General features: G+C 41.0%; 2 protein-coding genes across 2 annotated transcripts in view; both read left to right on the forward strand.

The window, feature by feature from the left end:
• The first annotated feature begins 431 nt into the window (after window positions 1-431).
• On the forward strand, window positions 432-10,116 carry tnfaip1 (tumor necrosis factor, alpha-induced protein 1 (endothelial)). The gene is made up of 7 exons (XM_080731531.1): window positions 432-608; window positions 1,190-1,604; window positions 2,605-2,774; window positions 4,986-5,069; window positions 5,403-5,455; window positions 6,490-6,685; window positions 7,234-10,116. The coding sequence occupies exons 2-7, from the start codon at window positions 1,352-1,354 to the stop codon at window positions 7,468-7,470; spliced, it is 993 nt and encodes a 330-aa protein (XP_080587657.1). The 5' UTR covers window positions 432-608; window positions 1,190-1,351; the 3' UTR covers window positions 7,471-10,116.
• A 1,256-nt stretch (window positions 10,117-11,372) lies between these two features.
• sgsm2 (small G protein signaling modulator 2) overlaps window positions 11,373-24,917 on the forward strand; it is a gene marked incomplete at its 5' end in the record, with an annotated part of 113,855 nt that continues 100,310 nt past the window's right edge. Inside the window, one exon of the mRNA XM_080732294.1 lies at window positions 11,373-11,432. Coding sequence (XP_080588420.1) covers window positions 11,373-11,432 — 60 coding nt within the window. The remainder of the gene's footprint in view (window positions 11,433-24,917) is intronic.

Here is a 24,917-nt window from a genome sequence, read left to right on the forward strand (position 1 = left end):
ACAGAATGCCATGCTGTAGCTGTCGGCTAATCTCGCGAGAGATTAGCGGTCTGAGAGAGTCGCCAGGCCAGGCTATGATTTAGATATTAAAGTAGGCTACATTAATGTATTTCTATCTATGCTTTTCATCCTTGCTCCCACCGACATGGAGAATCTTTACAAATCGGATCCCTGTCTATTTCCCTTGTCCGCAGAAATGTTTTCTTTTATTTATGTTATGTTTAGAAAGAATAGAATTGTGCAAAAAGAATAAAATAAAACTAATAATGCATTACAAAATACAAAAATGTGTATTTCTGTTCTATTTGATTTTATTATTAGGCAATGTATTTAATTTCTGCAACAATAAGTTACTGTTACACAACAGGAAGGAAGTAGAGAAATCTCAGAAGCCGCCATTCATTTTGTAGTTTTTTTTTAAGTGCGAGACACTGGTATGAAGATTAGTTGGCAAGTTAAAATGTTGTTGAATTTAGCTATTTGATACTTAACTTAATTACAGGTTTTCTTGGTCATTTCAAAATGCCCCAAGGTAACAATGTAGACTAGAGATACGACACGACGTAACAACACTAAACCAGAAGGAAAAGGGCGACGTTCATATTTGGGTGAGAAACGCTAACTAAGTTAGCTAACTTTACTTATCACTTATCACGCATTTGTTTAATCACTAGACGTTGACTGATTATTATTTTTCATCTGAGTCGCAGTTAAGCGTGTCAGTAAAAGTCAAACCAGGATGCCAGATGGGGGACCATTTAAAACCTTAAAGTTGTATTACTTGCTGTTATGTATTCAGAGGGAAACGCATAGAAACAACATCAGGGATGAACTACAGCAGACAGTAGTCAGTCTACTCAGTGTGGGTATCCAGATTAGTTCACTCTGTTTGAATCACAGAGGTAGGTTTGAATGTCTGACGTTTTCAGTTTGTATTCGAAGGGAACAACAGAATCGTGATAACATGCTAGCCTGCTCTGCTCTCTGACCAACTACGTTGACGTTCATTCCACCCCATCCCACGCTCCCATCTAGTTTCCTGTCCAGCCACATTCCATTCTGGAGGAAAGGGAAATAAGTTTAAGATACCAGTTCGGCAGGTGGCCTCCTCGCCCTATCAGAGACTTTGTGTTTTATGTTCTCTAATGGCACAATGTATAACATCATCCCTGTTTGTGTGACACTACAGGGGGGTTTCTGATCAGAGGCCTGACTCCAGGAAGCTCTGTATCCTGCCACCAGGTATGAGTTGGTGGTGTGAGAGGCTGTGGTGGCCTCCCCAGTAACAGTAAACACGGCGGGGGACTTGCGGACCTCCGTCTGCAGGGTGGTCATCTACCTCCAGAAGGACATGTCTGGGGACAGCTGCCTGCACCGGCTTCACAGCCAGGCTGGCTCTTCCTCCTCTCCTTCAGCCCTTCCTCTGGCCTGCCCCAAGACCAAGACCTGCACTTACAGAGGAGCAGTGGGTCTGGGGAATAAGTATGTGCGACTCAATGTCGGAGGGACCTTGTTTTACACCACACTGCAGGTGCTGACAAAGCAGGACTCTATGCTGAAGGCCATGTTCAGTGGAAAGAAGGAGGTGTTCACTGATAGAGAAGGTGAGAACCACTTCTGCAGGATGTATCAATAAAGTGTAACTCACTCCACATCCCCATCATTACATCATTGTCTAACTGTTCATAACTTCAGCCACAAATTGTATGATTTCATGTAACTTGCTTTATTTTATTTTTGTTCTTCCAATGTTTACATGAGACTGGCTGTCAAGACGTAATCACATCTAAGATGGCTTGGACATGTTACAGTACATACTCCGAATGCCCCCAGAGCAGATCCCCAAGTGGCCCTGAGATGGACACAACACCTTAATTAATGCATGACTAAAACACCATTGTGCCAGTTCACATGAGACATGTAAACACAGAAGCAATCAAACAATCAACACATCTTAAAACTCATGAGTGTGATAACCTCAAGCAAATAATAGACTGGCGGAACATGAGCATAACAATCATAATTTTAAAATACAGTTTGTGAGTGATAAACAGTTAAGTAACATATTGGTTGGAGAGTAGAGAGTATTATTTAAACATTCACATATCACAAGTCACAACATTTTGGCAAAAAATTACAAATTAAATTATAAAAACTTCCAAATCATGACGAAAGGGATTCATGGGAGAAATAGAGATGAATACAAAAATAACAATGGCAGTGAGTTGGAGTGAATAAAGAACAAATATAAACATAATGTACAAAGGGAAAGCTGTTTACAGAAAGGTGGTATGTGTTAATGTATGATTTGTTGTGAATAGACAATAGGATGGTGGTGTACTGGTGGGTGAATGTTAGTGTGTCGACCATATGGCAGCCACGTCATTCGTTTGATTCCAGCCAGAGCCAACATGGTTTGCATGGATTCCCCCCACCCCTCGCTTCCTTTAGCTTCCTGTCTCTTACTAATCCTATCCAAAGAAAAATAAAACGAAAACGTGTTCCCCCAAAAATAAACAACATGTAGTGCCTGCTGTATGGTCCTAACGTACTGTTATGGTTCACATGGACTGTTGACTGATGTGGTCTGTTGTTTCCCTATAGGCTGGATCCTCATCGACCGCAGTGGGAAACACTTTGGCAGTATTTTGGGCTACCTGCGGGAGGGCACAGTCACCTTGCCCAAAGGCCGTCAGGCTGTACTGGAGCTGCAGGCTGAGGCCAAGTATTACCTCATCCAGGGTCTGGTGGAAACCTGCCAAAACAGCTTGCAGGTCTGTCACACAAAACCTCTTTGGCATCAGACCCAGAAGAGTGTATGCCTGTCCTCTATTCTATATTTTAATCATTACAAAATGTGCTTATTAAGTAATATATTTCAAAAATTGAGGACTGCGTTCTGCAAATCCAATCCTTTGCTGACATCCTTTGTCCTTTGTGCCTTTGTGCTGACCCTCTCTACCCATTGTTGCTGATGATGATTGGTTTCATTTCTATCTCCAGTGAAAACTCACAAGTCTGGAACTCAATAGGAGAACAATCACTCAGCAAAAACAACAACTGCATTGCAGAAACAACCCAAAGTCTTTATAGGGCGGTGCTTCTATAGGGGCTGGGACATTATTGGTTTCCAAAGCAGTGGAGGTAGCTAGGTTTGTTTGTTTGTTCTAGCACCTATTTATCAGAACTCGTATATAGCCACACATCCAGCCAGAGCCCTGAGGTTGGCTGACCAGTTGTTCCTGGTTGTGCCCAGAACTAAACAAAAGACCAGAGGTGACCCAGCCTTTGCTGTGGTGGGTGGAACACCTTGCCCCTGGCTACACATTCGTTCTGCTTAGTCATTAGAGGTTTTTAAATCTTCACTGAACACTCTCCCCCCCCCCCCTCCCTGGCCTTAACTTTGTTTAAACTCTGGCCCTTATTGTATGCTTCTTAAATGCTGTTTTCATCCCTCTTCTATACTAGATTTTCTTTTTTGATTTTTTTAATTCTTTGTTGTTTCTTTGGTCGACCTTGCTCGTTGTGCTTTATAAATACAGAGTTTAGAGCACCTACCTTGCATTTAGAAGATCGCAGACGTATCTGTAGGTGGAGATCTTCGATCGTCTGGCAAGTGGCAACATATTATCTTCAGTCAGTAATGTGATTAAAATGTTTTGCAGGAGCCAAGCTAGTTAAACCAGTTCATGTTGTCTTGAGACTTTAGAGTTAGTTTTCAACTTGACAAACATTGTTTTCATATGATTTTTCACTCAGACCAGTGAGTGCTACTCGGCTATGTAATAAGGCTGCATGTCCCTCTCAGCCGTTAAAACTTGGTTTGCTCTGGACATGGACTAGGGCAGCATGCCAGCAATCTAGTTTGCTGTCCCATTAGGCTGAGCCACATAGCAGTGAGTAAGCTAAGCATCATACTGAAAGATGTTGCTTGGAATGCCCGCTGGGCACTTGCTTATTTGAGCTGCTAAGGTATAGAGATTCAGTTGTTTCCATGGGAACAGATTGTATGGCAGCAAGTCTCTCTGAATCAGGGACTCTTTGAATATGAAACTTTCTGGCTCTCATTCATCCCATCAACACTGACATCACATTATATTTGTATGATGAGTTCATTATCTTTCAGTAGATGAAGACCATTGGTGTAAACCTAGTTGAAATATGACTACTTGAATGCCACTTTAATCTTTCTTTTTAACAAGATGGATGGTGAGTTGTTACTATTACCTCACAAGTAAATGTATAAAGATGAAAAGAGATCATGTGATTCCAATGTTCATAGGAAACCGATTATGTCTGTGATGATAGACTACTAAAGGCCACGTTATCCTCGGCTGCATGACCCATTCGTTGGTCCTGAAATGAAAAAGCAGAAAAAATTAAACACTGCAAATATTTGTGATGAACTCACTAAACCATAAAATAAATCCCAAGTTTAGCACTTAATTCATCAGCAAGGTATTGCTTCATCAAAATTGTGACGCAAGTGAGAAAACAAACACAACCATTTAACATACTTAACATAAACATTTGTTTCGATAAAGAACCCACAGGAAATTAACAGATTCAATTTTGAATACTCATTTATTCGTTGCTGTCGGGCCAAAACCAGCTATCTACATTTTCTTTTTCTTTTTCATAAATCAGTGCTATTGAACACCCTTTATGTCTGTGTGTTGAAAAAATAAAATATATATTGAACCAACCGAAAGTAGTAAAGCGCTTCGGCCAAAACCTCCTAACTCCTAACATTTTTGGAGTTGGCTGGTTTTAGCCTGACAGCAGAAATGGACTGTATTTCCTTTCAGTAATGGTAACATAATGTTAGACAACTCTGGCTTCTGAAGAAGCCATGTGTACTACCCTGTCACCCTGCTGTTCGGTTAAGTTTTGGCCCTAGAGACTTGCAGACATTGATATACAAGTACTGTAAGTGGCCATCCTTCAGAGTTATGTAACTGCCCATATGTCTCTTGGATTGACAGGACAATAAGGAGCAGGCCCTGTGTGTCATCCCTGTGGTCACCTCCATCAAGGAAGAGGAGAGACTCATCCAAGCCTGTGGCAAGGTAAGAAGGGGTTAGCCTAGCTCAGCTAGACAATCCACCCATGTTAAAACAAGGAGGGGATGTATACTGCAGTTAGTTAGCTGCATTAGTCTATAGTCTGGCCAAGCCAGGCTAAGAAGGGGTTATTATGCGAGTTCATGTGTGTTGGTACCAGTTCAAATTTAAAAGGCAATACGCTATACACTTTGTATGTTTGTATGTAAATATAATTAATTATTCATCGAAACGTCAAATTTGTTGTTTAAAAACGTCACATGCATTGCTTAGTTTGCTTACTGTATTTTGAGATTTTAAGGCCAATTATTCATCGAATAATTCCTCCCACTCTGCTAGCCTGTGGTGAAGCTAGTATACAACAGAAGCAACAACAAGTACTCATACACAAGGTAAGGAAGCAGCAACACAAAGACTTTATCTGGTTTATTTTATGATGCAAGCTCATAGTTTTATAAAGTTGAGAAATTAGTACTAACGAGGATAACAAGTAACAATCAAACGTAATGTCTGTCAAAGTAACATAACTAATATCTGACAAGTAAACAACGTACCTAGCATCTATCTAATTAACATAACTAGCCCGCCAACAAGTAAACAACATACCTGTACTGTAGCATCAATCTGCTTTATGTAAATTCTACAAAAACGTATTCAAAATCATGACGAAAGGAATTACATGGGGGAAATGCGTGAATCAAAACAGCACCCCGGTTTCGACAACGGAACAAGGGGGGAGCGCTTGTTTTGTATAATACTTCACCTTATTAATATAGAATGTTTATGATATATATATGTTATGAAACATCGCATAGTTGAGCGTTGCGACAGTCGCATGAGCCGACTCAGCGCCGTTACCGACTTATGTGCAGGTGTTATGGACAGAATAGTAAATCTTCAGCCCCCCGAATTTTGTCACCTCCGCGCAGTCCAGGGGAACACAACGGAGCGCTCCCTACCTCCGGTTCAGCCAATCACAAGCTTCCACTGCCGATACCGGGGTACTGTTTTGATACACGCGGGGTAAATAAAGATAAATGCAAAAATAAAAATGAGTTGGGGTGAATAAAGAACAATATAAACATGCTGTTCTGTTAAGAAATATAGTATGTGTATGTTTTGAGGCTGGGGTTATAAATAGACAATAAGATGTCATGTACATGTGAATGTAATGTGGCGACCATATGGCAGACACGTCATTCATTTGATACCAGCCAGAGCCAACTTGGTTTGCATGGATTCCCCCCCACCCCTCCCTTCCTTTAGCTTCCTGTCTCTTTCTGCTCCTAAAAAAAAGATGATAAAACAACATACCTAGCATCTATCTAAATAACAAAACTAGCATTTCTCTAAATGGTTAACAAGCAGCATCTAAGTTAGAGATGAGGTGGCCAAATTTATGATCCCCCATTCTTTCTCCCAACAGCAACTCGGATGACAACCTCCTGAAGAACATTGAGCTGTTTGACAGGTTGTCTCTGAGCTACAATGGACGAGTGCTCTACATCAAAGACGTACTGGGAGACGAGATCTGCTGCTGGTCCTTCTATGGTCAGGGCCGCAAGCTGGCCGAGGTCTGCTGCACCTCCATTGTCTATGCCACTGAAAAGAAGCAGACCAAGGTGAGGACCATAGCCTCAGCAGGGTGTTCCACTAGTGCCTAGGTACATTTTGTGTCAATGTCATTGATTACGTAATTTATGTCACAGCGTTAGCTGGAGGCAAAACTAGATGCAGCTAAAAAGTAGCCGACTGGAGATGTTCTAAAGTACGGCTGTCAGCTGGCGCTAGTGGAAACCCTGCCTCAGGCCAACTTATTCTGTGAAGCACTTGGCAGCCTTTAAGGACACAGACAACATATTTTGGAATAAAATGTGTTCATTGACACATACCACTACCAAACGTTACATGTGCTGTCCATGCAGGTTTTTCCCACTCATTTCCTGTTTGGAAAGAAATTTTAAATTCCTACTCAATCTAAGCTCCTTCTCAGACTAACAATGACACCTCACTCAGCCGCTCCCAGGTCCATGATCCCCACTACTAAACAGGGCACACAGCTATATTGTGTGTACAATGTGTACCCACTCGCTCTGGGCGAGTGGGTCTGACCTCATAACCACTGAGGGATCTGAAGGCATCCACACATCTGGTTCTCTTACCACTGCAGGTGGAATTTCCCGAGGCCCGCATTTACGAGGAGACTCTGAATGCCCTGCTCTATGAGACTGTGCCCGTCCCTGACAACAGCCTGCTGGAGGCCACCAGGCGGCGCCACGCCCACTGCGGCTCTCACAGCGAGGAGGAGGAGGGGCCTGGGGGCCCAGGGGTGGAGCTTCGGGAGCGTGTCCGCCGTATTCACGTAAAAAGGTACAGCACCTATGACGACCGGCCCCTGGGACACTGAGGCCACAGCAAGCCCTCAACCCAACAGCAGATAATGACCTGGAAAGTGTGGGCTCCACAGTGCCTAAAATGGCGGACACATAAAGTGTATCACCCGTTCACTCAGATATCGTGCTTTGGTGCTGAACATCGGACTATAACATCTGCTGACATTCATACTTTTTACTCTTTTAAAATGGACGAGATTTCTTTCAATTTTTCAATTCTCTCCACCACTACACCACAAGCTCTTTGTCAACTTCAAACAATCTAAAAGTGGCCTTACTAGTATATTATCTGAGATTATTTGCCTGGATTGTTGTAATCGATTACACTTCTTATGAAGCAAATGTCTATAATGCATTATAAACATACTTAGAAGGCATTATAATATTGCTTTATAACAATAACATTATAAAGCATTTTATAATGAGTTATAAAGTCATCAGTATGTCTTATAAAAAGTATTATAATACCAATTGTAATGTGGTAATTGCTGGACACTTTTCTTGAGAGAATCATAGTTTATTGTCTCATGAACATGGTTATCATATTTTATAATGTAATATAATCACTGTTATATGCGTTGTAGTATAATACAAGTGGTCACTGAGTGGGTGCTAAAAAGAAAGTAACATTCCTGAAGGTGTAGGCAGAAACATGTTGCATGATGAAGGAGTAGTCACGCAAAGCAACTGGCGTCTGGCGCTCAAGGTTGTCCAAGTCTCAGATGGAAAAAGAGGGTGAAGAATATCAGCTTGGAAGGGAGATCAAGATTTAGTTCCATCTCAGACATCAAAATATCATACGCTTCTACAACTACTTCCATGACCGCCCAAGTCATCCTGATCGTTAAGTATGCCCCACAGGGGTTTCGCACCAAATTCTGGGCCCTGGGTACAAGGATTCACTCACATGTTGTGCTTTAGCCACATTTTGTGCTTTAGCTATTGAAAAATAGCAGATAGAGATCTGCTATTTTTGAAATATCATGAACATTTGTGCAAGTCTGTTTTGTGTTTCTATGCTGTGGTCCTCAAACTTTTTCATGTGAAGGACCCTGAAATGATATGTATTTGGCCACAGACCCCCATCTCAAAATATTTAGTTCCAGGCCCCCCCCCCCCCCCCCCCAGAAGAAAATGTGAGTTACAAATGTCTGTTTAAAAAATACATATATTCAAAGATTTGCACACATTTTCACGACTTTTCAAAAATAGCAGATCTACAAGCTCGAAGCGCGGTGCCGTGCTGTGAGCTTGTACTGTATATCTGCTATTTTCAATAGCTAAAGTATAATATAATGAAGGGCCCTCCACCTTGGGCCCTAGTAACTCAGTCCCACATTTCCCCCCCATGTGATGCCCCACACAATTTGATGATCACATACATGGAGGAGGTGTCTGATGCACTGCCATGAGAACAGTCATTCATCTTGACGAAGAGATCTAGAGAATCTACCACTTGGCTTTCATGGGTAGCTTAGAATCTTGCTTCGGCTGGTATGTCATCTCTGAGGCATAGATTTAATGTTATTTTTTCCACTAATTCTACTACTACTTAAAGCACCCAATCATCACTTGACCAGTGACTTCAATCAGACTATAAATGCATTATAACAGTGTTTATAAATACATTATAATGTATTGAAATGGAGAATTATTATAATACACTATGATCCTGTCCCAAAGAAAAAGTCTTGTGTGACCAGTAATTTATAATGTGTTATGATTGCATTAACTGTAATTATACAGTTTTATAAGTAGACAATGCATTTATGCTTATAATGCATTTATAGATGTTGGTTTAATTGGAAGTGTTACCTTGTAATCTTTGCATCAGCCTCATCCATTTGAATTTTTTCCTACAAAATAGTCATCAAATATTTGGAGCCTTATAGTGGATTTTATTTTCAAGAAATTCTACAGTATGCACTATTATATCATAGAAATGATAATGGTCTTTAAAATGTAGGCAACAATCTTAGCACTTACAGTAGCACATTGTTAGACAGGTGGGAGAGAATGTTTTCATATTTATACTTTGAGTGTATGTTTCATATAGGCTAACATTTATATTACAGCGGTTGATTACTATTTGCCAAAGGTGAATAAGAAAGAACAAAAGACCAAATAATGAATGTAGTAAAGTTTTTCAGCAGGATTTCATCCCCCCCAAAGAGTTACTTGCTCTGAATCAAAGTGTGCCTCTAATTTCTTCCACTATCTTGATTATAAAAGTTTTGAATTTTGAATATTTTGTGCCTTTCTGTAAATAGGTTCAATCATCAGCATTCGTCAGCATAGACATTTCAATGGAAAGCAACAAATGGAATATCTACATTTTCTCAAAAACAAGGTTGGATGCATTGCACTTAATGCAAGATACCAATCTATATTTTGTCACTTTTGCCTGTTGTTGTTTCACCGCTGTTCCATGTACATTTACAATGATACTTTATTCAACCATGTACAGTACAGCGAACATAATAAAACATAATCACCATTACTGCCTACAATATAACTACAAATAATAATAGAACTAGAACAGTCTGGTAACTTGAAAACATTACACCACTATTGTAATGCAGCCTTTAAAAAAACAGAAAAAACATATCACACTATTATGCTATCCAAAACCTCAGACAATATAAGGACATAAAGATATATTGCCCAGACCTAGTGTACAGTGCCATAGTGTATGGAATTCCTTTCACTGCACTCAATAATTATTGATAAATAACTTTGCCTATGAATCACTTTTCAAACAGTTAAATCACTATACAAAGCTGAAATAGCAGAGAAACTAAGCAGACAAACTTAAATCAAGTAGCTTGTGTTGTTGATTGTAGGGACATTTATTGACCACACGAGGGCAGACACGGGAAGTGTAATGACGAGATGATGAGATTTTCATTTATTGTATTATTATTTTGCATTGTGTGCATCTGGGGAGGGGGGATTGTGTGGTTACAATCTCCTGCTTTTGTTGGCTATATTTGTGAAAATACATGGAAACACACTTGAATGTGCTCACCCCCTGTGTATTATTCCCTAAACTCAGTGAAGTGAATGAAAAAGCTAGCCTGTTGTTGGCACTATGTGCTGTGACAGTCATGCACTGCCCACGTGCACCCCCCCCCCCCCTTTACAGTAGGCAATGGGCCTTTAGTAGCCTTCTACCGGTTTATCTAGATGGACATCAAATATGCTTAAAATATGATCATGATGTGTAGACTGTTTCCAAAACACATAATGAACCCATACATAGTTGGATACGCATGCAACTCCGAGTGTTGACAGACACACACACATTGAACCAAAATTGACCATATAGGCATATGGGTCAAATGGAACAAAATCAACACTATTCTACAGTGAAGGTTTCTCAGAAATAAAAATAGAAATAGCATCTTATTAAATGGGGACCGTGGCGTAATGCATATCACACTGACACTGGGGATCCTTGCTTGAAATGAAAAGGCTTGAGAAGCACTGCACTAGCTATAGCCACTCCACTCCACACCTGTCATTCTCTCACGCCACGAGGAAACGGGAGCGGAGTCACACACAAATACTGTGTGAGTGAGGCGAGCTTCAATGGTGCTGAGAGAGAAGCTGGGCTTTGGGGGACAGTCAGTGATTTCAGCCCATTGATCAGTAATGACAAAGAGGCGGACCTCCTCCGCTGGCGTCATTCACAGGGAAGCTGAAGATGGCTCCTGAACGCGCCTCGGCGGCACACCGATGCGTCAGCCTCCAGCTGTCAGGGAAAGCCTCTTCGCCTTGAGCAGGAACGAGGAAATAAGTAGGCAGCAAAAATAGTAGATGATAATAGTTTTAGGAAGGAGGACGGAAGGCAGCCCGAGCTCAGCTGAGATTGCGGACAGTCGCGTTGACGCTGTCCAACTGGCCGCGGAGAGTCATGGGTTCGTCCACCGATGAGGAATTCAAAGAGAAATTATTATGGAACGTGAAACGGGAGGTGAGTGCGATTGTTGTTTCACGCCCCTGTTGAGCGTTAACCTCAGGACTGTTTAATATAGAGCGTAGATCTGTTACATTACAGCACGCCACGATGGAAAATGTTGAATTGTCTCTTGACAGGTTCAATGGGAATGGGATGACGTGACAGACAAGTGTGCGCAAGAGTGTTGTACCCTACTACTATTTGGTTTTATAGATTATATTAGAATGTGCTTTATTTATTCTGAGCATGATAGCATCGCATTGTAATTTGTAACGTGATTCCACTGGATAGCGAGAGCTGTCCTTTCTTTTTTTCCATTTTCTTTTTTCTTCTTGTTTTTACCATTTACAGTAGTATACAGTAAGTTTTCCACTTAGGCTAATTGTGTAAGATTAAAGTGAATACTACCTGGATCTGCTCTCAGTTACATTTTCTGAGAGGCATGTCTTATTTATGTTTCCATTTTGTAGGCGCCCGCTGATGCATTGATTTACCGAGACAATTATCCAATTATTTCGCTGGGGTCTTCTGTTAATGAGAAACAGGTGCTAATGCTTAATCACTCATTACGAGGTCCCACTCCACCTCATTTAGAAAACGGTTAAAACTGCAGAAATATATAGGCTGCCTAGTGCCTACATTTAGAAAACGTTAGTGGTCTACCCAGAACATTGAGAACAACAAGTTCTATTGACAGCGCGATGGCAAGTAAATAATTTGTTCTTTGTCAATAAATTCGTGACGGTGAATCTCTCATTAGAGCCCTCTAGTGGCGGATAAGCGAATAAGTAATTACATGGTAACAGCTTTTTTATATAGGCTATAAAACTATAAAACAAATCTCAGCTGTAGGCTAATCATAAATTGAGTGGGATTGATAGGCATCTGATAAGCCTGATCCTTCTCTAACTGGCTGCAGCTCTTTAAACTTTATCTATCAAAAACTGCAGATTGAAATAATCCATGCAGCAATCAATCTTTAACAACACACACCGACTGCAAATTAGATAGGCAAAATTCCCAACCCATCAGCTGTTTAAATAAACTAATATTTATATATTAGTTAATTATATTAATATTATTCAAACTGCAGTTTGAAAACCAGAAAGGTGCATTTCTGGGAAATTGCAAGTGTGGTTGCTCCAACCATAGACTGTAAAAACAATATGGAGGGTGCGAAGCCATTGGTTTCTAATCTATACAGCGAAAATAACGCTTTTTTTGTCCCTTGTATGGGTGTCGCCATCATTGTTTGAATGGTACCCCAGGAATCATAAGGAATGCTATTGGCTGCCAACGGTCACATGCAACCGCAGGCATACATGGGAGAATGTGGTTGGAGCCTCCTGAAATACAGCACACGAAGAAGAACACAGCCGGCTGGTATCAGTTTAGTTGGCCACGCCCCCCGCAACTTTATCATCATTTTTTACATAAATGGGACCATATTTGCACTAAACGCATATCATGGTAATTGAAAAGCAGTTTTTCACTAGCGACAGGAACCATAAAGTATTTATGACGATGTTTATTAAGGTTAGAAAATCAAAGGTACCTCGTGGGGGGAAAACAGCTAGCGGCCAATCATGGGATCTTTCTCTTCCGGGAAAGCTTCATGAATAATCCAGGCAACAACACCCCTGGCTCCAACGCGAGTTGTGAGGTTGCGGCTTGCGGGACACAAGGAATCCGCTGGGAGGAATGGTGCAGGAGGCCGTGTGACGTGCAATTCAAATTGGGTGCTGATCAGATCCTGTGATCATGCTGCATGGTGTTTTGATTTAAAAAAATAGACCCCTTGTCACTTCACCCCTGAGATCCATAGACATAGAAAGGTAGACACCTCCTTCGGCTCTGGGTCATAAGCTTCGCGGACTCTGCGAACCTCTCGTTTCCCACTTTCACGTGCGTCACTGACACGGATGTTGGTAGGCCAATCAGAGGCAGGTGGGGGCGGGTCTTTTCGAACGCAGCCTCTAAGAACAGCTGAGCTAGCCAGGTTAGCATTCACCAGCGTCGGCAGGTTAGCATTCACCAGCTTTAGTTTTACTGAGGTTAGGGTTAAGGTTAGGTAGGTGGATCTCCGTCACCCAGATTTTCGGCGCCTCCGCGCAGCCAATCACAAGCTTCCGCTGCCTTAACCCAGTTGCCTTTTTGATATACTCGGACTCAAAGACCTGCAAAAAACACTCCCGCTGAGATTGGTAACCGGTCTACTCGCCAACAAACTTTCTCGCCCTTTTTTTTTCCTGCCGACCTCACACTGACTGCTCAGTGGGACGTTTCTAGTATTCTTGTATTTGTTTTACTGAGGATAAGGTTAGATATAACTTTAGGTTTAAGCATACTGCATAGCTTTACTGAGTTTAAGATTAGGAATAGGGTTAGGTTTTGGCACTGTTTCACTGAGGTTAAGGTTAGGAATAAGGTTAGGTTTCCAGCACCAGAGCAAGAGCAGTGCCTGCTGCCACCTTGCCATCTTCCTGCCATCTTTTGCAGTCACTCGAGAGTTTTTGACTACCTGCATCCTCAAGAATTGGTGGCAGCCATTGATAGCTTTTTCTTTCTGCCACGTCTAGGTAGTTTAACTTGCAAACTTACTAGGGATGGGACGATATGAAAATTTCATATCACGATTATTGTGACAAAATAAATCTTGATTTACGATATTTTCGCGATAATCAAAATCCATTATCCTGGGGCGGAACATGATTTGCCAAAAAATAGCAGATCTACAAGCTCACAACATGTTGCAACTTGTTGTGAGCTTGTAGATCGGCTATTTTTTGGCAAAGACATTTGATAGAGTGAGAAAAAGACTGTATCAAGTAGGTATATTATAAGTACGTTTCACCAGTAGAGAGTTTAGGTGGTACCGGGTATGCAGCTCGGCAAATAAAAGGTGAATTGATCCCAGTGCACGACGGAGGACGATATCACGATTATTGTGAGTGTTTTTTAATATCAATTATCGTCCCATCCCTAAAACTTAACAAACTATATGCTTGCTTACAATTGTAAGGATTGGTTTCAACGTAAGTTATGGAAGATTCTAGAGTGGCCGTCAGTCTCCTGAATTGAACCCCATAGAATTATCTCTGGGATTTGAAGGAGGCAGTTGCAAAATGCAAACCCAAGAATATTGGTGAACTGAAGGCCATTAAACATGAGGAATGGCCTAAGATCGAATGCTGCCAGAAGCTGCTGTCTGGCTATGCATCACCTTTGCAACAGGTCATAACAGCAAAAGGATGCTCTACCTACTTATCATGAAGGGGGTGTATGTTTTTGAAACCTCTGTAGTCATTGAAAGTGGCATTTGTGTTGAATTTGGAAAAAGTTAGTTGTATTGTGCTATTTAAATTGTTCGTTTGATTGATTTATTACAAATTGTGAATTTTGCCAATGGGCATATGGTTTTGGGTGCAAACTGGTTAATATGTGCATGTACTGTCACTTTAAAAGTGTAATTTTGTTTCCCCGGACAGCGCTGGTTGGCAGGTATCAATACACTTTTAGACAGACGTTTGGGCCAGCATGGGTGATTGTCTCCACCAGAGTTTTTGTCCACAAATCCTACAAATCGGTAGACAGTATCTCTACAGTCATGTGATCGACATGGATCTGTCCGATTTTGCATATTCCATCCTGAATGGTTACAATTGGCTTCCAAAGTTTGCAGGATTGCTCCGTTTTGAACAAAATGCCTCAAATCATGAACACAGCCTGCACTAGGTGAAATTGGGGGTGCATGTTCCCACTAGGATTCTTATCCCCTAATTACTCCCCTGAGTGCTAAATATGACGTCCACCTCAGCTGGGTAAAGCTGAAACCTAGTGTTCCCTGTTTGAATCATGAGGTCTTTGTTATTATTATAAACGGCACCCTAACCTCCAATATTGACATGTGAAAACAAAATGGCAGCGCTACTTAGCTTATTTCATATTTTAAGCTTCAAGGCAATGCAAGTCTTTTCTCTCAAACATCTTACAGTGGTAGAAGGGGGTGCCCTTCTACCAACATCCATTGTTTGAATATGAAGCAGACTGACCATATATTGCTGCTATGTATATAAAATGCATAAGCCTAATTATTATTCTGCAATTATAACATCTGTGTAGTCTAGATGAAAATAGAAGTACAAAATTGGAAAACTGAAGTTTTGACTCAAGCAACATGATACAGAGATAACATTACAATATCCACAATCCCTCGCTTATTTGTTTAGAATGTTCAATCTATTCTGTTTTTATGGCTTATTGCGAATATCACATACTTTATTTCTTTTTGAATATTGCATATGCATTTTGCATTCCTTGGCCCCCGTATTGCTGCTTGCAGCTATATTATCTGTTATTATATTTGCCAACTCGGGAACAATGTAAATAGGGAATGAATGCCCCGCCCTTTAATGCAAACCCCATTATACCTGTTGTCATAGGATCCGTTTTGACCATCTGTTTGCGTGTGTCCATTTTATTTATTTATTCATGGACAGAAATACAGTTATCACTCTGGGCAGTGGTAAAGTAGTTCTGCCAAGAATAATGGTCAGACACTAAGTTATAAAGTGTGGCTTCAAGTGCTCTGGGACGAGCTGTACCATAACCAGATAGGCTTTACCAAAACAACTGAGTCCTAGGTAGACATCTAGACTCTAAAGCCCATTTTCCACTGGCCCAACTCCACACCACTCCACACCACACAGCCCACTTGTGCCAGGTTTTCCACTACAAGGACCTGGGTAGAGTGGTGTGAAAGTGGTACTAAACAGGGTACTAAAAAGTATCCACTCTAGAGTAGGTCTGAGCTAGGCCAAACAGGGCCAAACACTTCATAATGGCTGATCACTCACTGACTTTTCATTTAGACCACCAGGATATAGTTGTAATACATGATAATAGATTCTATTGTGTTATAACCACTATTATAATCTATTACAGTGTATTTTAATTATCATAGTAATACATTAATACTTTATAATGTATTATAAGGCCTAAAAAAAAACAACCTTGGTTTCCGGTTGGCTGTCATTTTAGGGCTGAGTAGGTAGGGAATTTATTTTATTTTATTTTTATTTTTTATTTTTTTGTGGGCATGATGGGTTTTATTTTATTTCCTCATGGGAAGGATGGGTAGGTAGTTTTTCTTTTTCTTTTTTTTTCCTATGGCAATGATCGATATGCTTCTTTTTTAATATTCTGTTTTCCTGAGTTACCAATTTCTTGAGAAGCCGACTTGTCTCTCTCAGGGGTTGACACTAAAGGTCTCAGAGGCACTTGCCCGTCGGGCAAGTACAGGTCATGTTCTACTTGCCCTCAGGTCATGGCCACTTGCCCTCATAATCGCAAAATCGTAACATTTGAATTAACGTTCATTTTAACGTATTTGTTACCTTCTACTTGCAGTGATGTTGCTAGGTTTTCAATATAATGGGGGACCCACAGGTGGTCATTCAAATAGGTCCCAGAAAAAAAATATGGGTCCCCAATTAAATGTTTTTGAGAGTTGTGAGCTTGTAGATCAGCTATTTTCCAACATTTGCATCTTTCTTGTATTATTTTACAATTTTTTTTATAGTATAGTTTGATTACTTTTGATGCAGCAATGGTCTTTTTTTCTTGTCTTTAAATTTATTTAAAAAGTCCTTAAATTATTAATTCGTTGTCATCTAGGGACCCCCCCCCCCCAAATCATTTGGGGACCTCTGGGGGGGGTCTCGACCCACAGGTTGACTCACTTGACTGAAGTGGAAGGGAGAATGTAGTAAGTAGTTTTAGTGGATGAATGAAAGTGGAGCAAAGATATTTGTTTCAAGACAGTTAGAAAGTGTTTATTGCTCTGGTGTTTTCTTTTTACAAACTGTGATTCTCTTCGAATGCTTTATGCTTGTGTCGCAACGTGAATGAACAACGTTGTGCGTCAGAGCGGCTCTTGGCTCGCTCCGATGCCGACTACCGTGTGCGGTTCGCGGCTAGCTTTTCTGCGTGGTTCGCTGAAAAGAGAGGCGGCCACGGCACGTCGCGATGGTAAAATCTTGCTCTTTCGAAAGACTATCATTTCGTCCGGAGGGTTTTACCGACTCACCCCATGGAGGTTAGGTTAGAGTTGGGTGTAAAAAAAGATGACATGTAGATACAGCGAAGCTATCCCCGTCGCGACAGGCACTCTTTGGAGAGAGGATTGATCCTGCAAACGTATTCACATTTAGGTTTTGCGCGAATGAAACCCACTGATTTATACATTTGCAGAAGTTGCAGCTGTGTGCGCGTCGTGTCTTCATCTTAATGTGATCTTGTAGATTAGCTGTTTTCGACGGAGGCACGGAGCACGCACGTGTTTGCGTGTGTGTGTGTGTAGGGACTGGGAGGAGGGATGGACTGAGGGGGGAGAGAGAGAGAGACGGAGCTGACGCAATGACGCATGAATAGTAAAACAAAACATTTGCGCACATGATATTTTAGTCGAAAGAAAACTTTGATTAAACTTCGCGAATGTGGTCGCACCAAAGATATTTTTTGTAAGACGTTTTTGATCGACTCGGTCGGATTTTGACTTAATTTTATTTATTTTTTTATTTTCACTCCAAATGCCAATAAAATCATCTGGGTCGCACGTATTTAATAGGGTCGGTCGCCAACCGGAAACCAGAGAATTTTTTTGTTAGGCCTAATCACAGTTATAATCCATTACAGTGCATTATAATTAGGATAGTTGTAATAAAAATGTATATTGTATTATAATCACAGTTAAAAGGGTCAATTTGTTTCTTACCGATAGGGGTACTTTTTTGTAATGGAAAATGTAGATATTTGTATGTGGTGCGGTATGGTGTGGTGTAGTGTGGTGTGGTGTGGTGCTAAAACTGCAGTCGAAAAGGGGCTTTACAAGCTGTACAGTATCAATGATGTATCATAAGGCTAGATATTAATATAATCAATGAACACTTGATCTACTCTATAACGTCACACATAATCAATCATGATAATCTCTAATCTACTACACCAGTAAGTTGTTTTCAACTTGGAGGAAGAGAGAGAAGCGGAGTAATCAATGGAGTGCTTCTGACAATGAAGGCTGACTTATTTCTTGAAGTTGTTGGTGTATGTCAAGCAAGAAGGCTAAGGGTCGATTCACACTATAATAAGGAGCCTAACTAATTTCGGTTCGGCAATGTCCAGACCCAAATATGGGTTTCCCCTCCCGGTTCGGGGGGGCGTCAACCGACTAAACTCGGCTCCACGGTGCTGCCGAAATGTTGTGACCTCCCGACTTAATTTTGGTACTCAGCAACACTTAGATGTTTCAAATGTTAGATACATAGATAGATAGATACCTTACTGTCCCAAGGGGGAAAATCATTATGCCGGTTCAGGACAATGTCCAAGAAAAGTGAAGGAGGTGAAGGTGAACAGAATCGGAGAAGAAACGAGGGGACTGTCTTACGGATAAGCGGTGAAGAGAGTGGAGGGGAGAACTAGGGCGACAGTACAACCAGAACTGGAGAACACAGAGGAGAAGACGGCCGATAAGAGACAATCTTTAGCATTTATTGCTATGGTTATTAACTGTGCTGCGGATATAAAAACAGTCTGAGAGAATTAAAATGGTGCTGCAGCCAGGAGGTTAATCAATGTGGTAGATGTTTCTGGAGAAGATCTGGACAATACGTTGAGGGAAGGATTCGTCAACTCTGATGATTGGGTCCTGGTGATAGACAATGAGATGGACAATGTGGGGAACTAGAAGGTTGGCCGGCTACGCCGGCCTCCCCTCTAGGTCGTCGCGTTGCGTCTATAGGAGTAAATATTCGTCGAAAACAAATCCCTGAGGTACAGGGTGGCCACGATGTGATGGTTTTTTTGAGAAAAATATGTTTTTTGAGAAAAATATGTTTTTTGAGAAAAAAAAAAGTTTTTTGAGAAAAACATTTTTTTGAGAAAAAAAATTTGAGAAAAAAAAATTTAGAGAAAAAAAAATGTTTGAGAAAAAAAAGTTGAGAAAAAAAAATTTAGAGAAAAAAAAATTTTAGAGAAAAAAAATGTTTTGAGAAAAAAAAAGTTTTTTGAGAAAAAAAAAATTTGAGAAAAAAAAAATTTTTGAGAAAAAAAAAATGTTTTGAGAAAAAAAACTTTGAGAAAAAAAAATGTTTGAGAAAAAAAATGTTTGAGAAAAAAAAATTTTTGAGAAAAAAAAAATGTTTGAGAAAAAAAAATTGGAAAAAATAAAAATAAAAAAATAAAACGTATTGGTGATGCGATGACGTGGTGTATACGGATGTTACTGCGATTGAGGTGAAAGAGAAAAGTGGAAAGTTGTGAGCTAACTATTAGCTATTTTTGTGTGTGTGTGTGTGTGTGTGTGTGTGTGTGTGTGTTCTGGCTACGCCCCCCTCGGTTGAAATTGGATCCGCCGGTCCCATAGCTGGGAATACGAGCCAATGGACGGCGGTCACCATGGCAACGGGGGGCCAATGATAGAGTTATGGGCGGTTTTATACACTCTACCGACATCTGCTCTACCGACATCTGCTCTAGCTATGAGTTGAAGTGGAGGCGAAATGGGTGTGGAAGTGGGATGCGGCTCTAAGAAAAATGTAATAGTACATGGGAACACAGTGGATAATCTGGACATTATTGAAAGTGATGCAGGAAGAAATTAGTTATAGGCAGCAATGTGTTTCGCAAGGCATACAGTCTGCCGGAAATTACAAGAAAAAAAGGGGGGAAAAGATCTCAATGTTAACTTACCAGAGGTCCATTTGGTTACTACAGTTAAGTCACAGTTACAAATGGATACATTAATTACTGAGGATATTACTGTGTAAAAGATAGTGATTAGTCATCACTTTTTACAGTTTTTAGCACAAGGAATGTTTTTTTCATGCAAAATGCTTGCAATAGATTCAGAATCATGAAAAAACCCTAGTTTGACCCCTCACATGCTACTTAAAGCTATACTGTGTAAGATGCTCAACTAGTGGTCAGTAGCCCTATAGCAAACCGCGGTCGCGTCCGCGTCTTTCGGCCGTTTTTCGTACCTTCACACCCCCGCGTCTGCCTCCACCTCGCCGAGATCGATCTTTAGAGGGGTCCCTGGTTCCTGTGCGTTCAGGCATTCCGGAGAAACGGACTACTTCACCCTGCCTGGTAGGCGAGATTACCTTTTGAGTATATAGACACACGGGCGACTACAAATATGGCCGCCATAGCGACCCCACTTCAAGATGCGCTGTGATTGGCCGGCAGTGTATAACCCTCGCTGTGATTGGCCGGTAGTGTGATGACGCAATTTTTCCGCGAAAACCGGTCCCCGGTAGGGATCATAGAAAACATATAAAGAGAAGGCTTTAGAAGCTGAAAATAACGGAGTGGGGGTTCTAAAACTTTAGCGATTTAACAGTTAGGACAATTTTAAGATTTGTTTTATAAAAAAAGTTACATGGTATATCTTTAAAGCAGATTGTTTTTGTATTCTTTTCCTGTATAGTGAAGTCAATGGGAATATACAAATGGCCATAACTTTTTTTTTCTGTGATGTTTCCGGCAGAGCCTCTCATTCTGTGTACCTTATTGACCAAATTAATTGAAAAAACAAGAATCAAAAGTACGGCATGACATCACAGGTCCTCTCAAATATATATTTATTTTACAGTACATAATATGTTTTGTTCATGTGTAAACAGTACAGTATTTATATTTTCTTTGGCTAAATAGATATCTGTTGCCTCAGACAGTGCTATTTTCCCTTATTAACTGCCATGGCCAATTGGCTATACAGAGTAAATGAGTTTGACGGTAAGTTATCAGAGATGTCTGTAGATAAGAGAAGACCAGCAGAAACATTAGTGAAATATACTTATTACTAACCTACCATAGATATTTTTTTAAGATACATGTGTCCTTACTGGAAGGAACTGTAAGAACAACACGATCAATCTGTCAATGGTAATATCATTATCGGGACAGTTATTGTATTCTCCATCTGTCACCTGTTAAAAAATCAATAGCATGACGGAACACATTTCATCCAAGGACAATCAATGGATTTTGACATTTAAAACACACCAAACAGTTGCGGTGTGTAACTGAGTTGAGTTGAGCCCAGCTCCTCTAAGTTTAAAGGTCTCTGTCTCACTGAAGCTGCAGTCCGCTACCTTGGCATTGCCTGGCAACTGAAGGCTTCAGCAGCAGCAACAGTAGCTCACTAGTTGAATTACATCAACTGATGATTAATAGTGTAGTGGCGAGACAGCCCTTTCACTTAAACAGAGGGTTTTTGTCTTGACCTGATTCCACAATATCACCGCGCTTAAAGGGAAACACGCTGTTGATATACATTTATGTTCATCGTTGATTATTATCATAGTCTATCTATACTATCCACACGTTTCCAATGTCCCATCGTGCATTGCGCAGAAGGTGTGCGGCAGTTCCGGTGTCGCAGCTGAGAGTGATCTGCAAGCTCACAATGGTTGCATCTGCGACGTGACGTGAACTTGTATGTCTACTACTGTTCTCCGGTTCGGATGTGTCCCACACATAACTCTACAGTAAATTCTCACGGAAACAGGTGGATAGACTCTATAGCAACTACATTACAGTACGGTACAACCCATGGTGACAAGAAAAGTCTGTCTTTTTAAACTGTTCACAGGGTTCATACATGATGCGTTTTATGGGCGAGTTTCGGCCCGACACACCTATAAACGGTGCACCAGGCCGCACATTTACCCTAATTGATATTTTGTATGGTGAGGCTCTGCAGGAGGCTAGCCGTCTATAAGGGGGTCTGATGTCAACCCTGAACCCACTCGTTTTTATTGGACTTAATTAGTTGTAACCCACAAAATACAACTTACATATAACGTGACTCACATGTATTTTACTATCTACAAAAAATGTTTTGTTTGAAGTCATGTCCACAAAAAACTAAATCACAAAATAAATGTCAAATTGATCCCACAAATGCAGTTTATTACTTGTAAAACTACTACTACTACTACTACTACTACTATGCTGTACTACTTGCAAAACAATTTGACAAATGTTTTCTATGATTCACATGTATTTTACTACCCGCAAATACATTTGTGCACTGTAAAGTCAGATATCACACACCACAAGTGGTTCCTTTCCCAGAGACGACTAATGAAGGATGATGTAGACTCTACATTGTAGAGGTTGCAGCTGCCACTCAGGTCTGGTTCTGGTACTTAAGAGACTCCACACAGAGTGAACTGGCATCCTTTTTGACACGCCTTGCCTGACGAACGTTGTGAGATTGAAGTGATGTAATGGGCTCACCTCATTGTCGCCTAAAAGTTTGGTTCTCAGGCTCAGATTTAGGTTCACACAGGGAAAGGAGATTCTAGAGACGTAAGCGTCTGTAATGACTCTGCAGTGCAGCAGTGAGGATGTATGTTGACCTTTGTGTTCTGTGTCTCCCTGGCCTGGTCACGTACACTTCCGTCAGAAGGATCTGTCCTCCATGAAGACAGATCCCAGAAAGGTCTAATCCACATTCGATTACCTCTAAATGGTTTGAGGATTGTGTGATTTATTCTGTGTAGATGATTATCTCTCTCTCTGTGTGTGTGTGTATATATATATATATATATATATATGGCAGGTGTCCTGTCCAGCTGTCCTAGGTCAACGTATGCTGCTTTTAATGCATCATTTAAGCCATATCATTCTATTTTGAGTAATCTGAGGTCTTTAAACCTGAGTCAGTGCTGTTTTTGAGCTGTGCTAAACGCTCCTACAGTACATCTGACCGTCTGCTCTGATATCACTTGAATATCATGATGTATTGAGCCATTATGTTCCTCATTTCCAGTTAATTACTGTGACATTGATTATATAGGAATATTTTGGGCACAAAAACTGTATAGGCATCATTTGAATGCTTGCAATCTCCTCTTTACCATATTGCACATAACTCACAAGCAGTGGTGTAAAGTACTGTAACTAAGTACATTTACTTAAGTACTGTACTTAAGTACAGTTTTGAGGTATTTGTACTTTACCTCAGTAGTTCCAGTTTTCAGTACTTTTACTTCTACTCCACTATATCATAGAGGCAAATATTGTACTTTTACTCCATTACAATTATTTGAAAACTTTAGTTACTAGTTACTTTGCAGATACAAGTGATTATATTATAAAACATACATGAATCCACCTAAGCCCTATTTTATACCTAGGATACTGTATTTTAAAAGAGCCGATCTACAAGCTCACAACGCGTCGCATCGCGAACATGAAGAACATTGATGGGGGGCCCGCAGTGAATCCTTGTACCCAGGGCCCAGAATTTGGTGTGACACCCCTGCTCGCCACACTTGTATGTTGCGCTGTCTGCCAAGCCTCACTTGTTCATAGATGATAGATTAAAGCTGGGGTGGGCTTCAGGAAGCAGCCTATAATCTGGAGGGCGTTGTTAATGGCAACATATGACTTTTTGACATGTGGGCTTTTGCTCCAGTCTGGGGTGCAGTATTCATCTGCATACCAGTAGAAGACCAAGGCTTGCGTGTGTTATTACAGCCTATGGCAGTGCGATGCCAAGTCCTGGCCCCGGTCCCAGTCGTAGGTCACTTTGATTGCCAGTTGTTCCGAATACAAGAACGCTCACCCCAAAACATGATTTTACGAGGCTAAGTTACTCTCTGAACTGCCCCCTTTTTAAAGTGGCAGTAAGTTAGCAAGAGTCCACCAGACAGGCAAAGACATAAATTGATTCCATCCTTCATCCACATTCTCCAACACACACACACACACACACACACACACACACACACACACACACACACACACACACACACACACACACACACACACACACACACACACACACACACACACACACACACAAAACCATACTCCCTCAGGTCCTTATTTCCCCAGTCCTAATAAGGCATAAATAATTACCTCACTAATGTCTCTGGATGTGCTGTGGCCTGACGGTGGCAGAAGATGTAACCTAGTAATCATATTATGTAACTCCAGCCATGGGCCATGCAGGGTTAGCAAGATGGACGTCATGTCATCATGCCAGATGAGGTCCTGTGAGGGAAATGGAACACTACAGCAGTGGTTCTCAACCTTGCCGTGACCCCCCCCCCCCCCCCCCCCAAAAAAATAAATAAAAATAATCATATTCAATTAAGAGTTAAGCCATTATATTTAGTTCAACTCGGTTCTAGATACATATCGTCGTTGTCGGGTGACAACATTGTATGTCCAAAAGTAGTGAAAACAGCCGATCTACAAGCACACAACGCCTCGCACTAACGCCTCGCACTAACGCCTCGCACTGCGAGGCGTTGTGTGCTTGTAGATCTGCTGTTTTCACTACTTTTGTGCGACGGCCTTGTACGATGAAGCAGGGCTTTACTTTGCGAAAGAACATACAAATTTGAAACTTGGAGATACGAGGTTTCTGTCGGACAGTGACGATATTCTACACTTTAAAAGTGTGCGGGTCCATTTGGT

The sequence above is a fragment of the Nannobrachium achirus genome, assembly GCF_963921795.1.
Source record: "Nannobrachium achirus genome assembly, chromosome: 8".
In the NCBI taxonomy this organism is placed as follows: Eukaryota; Metazoa; Chordata; class Actinopteri; order Myctophiformes; family Myctophidae; genus Nannobrachium; species Nannobrachium achirus.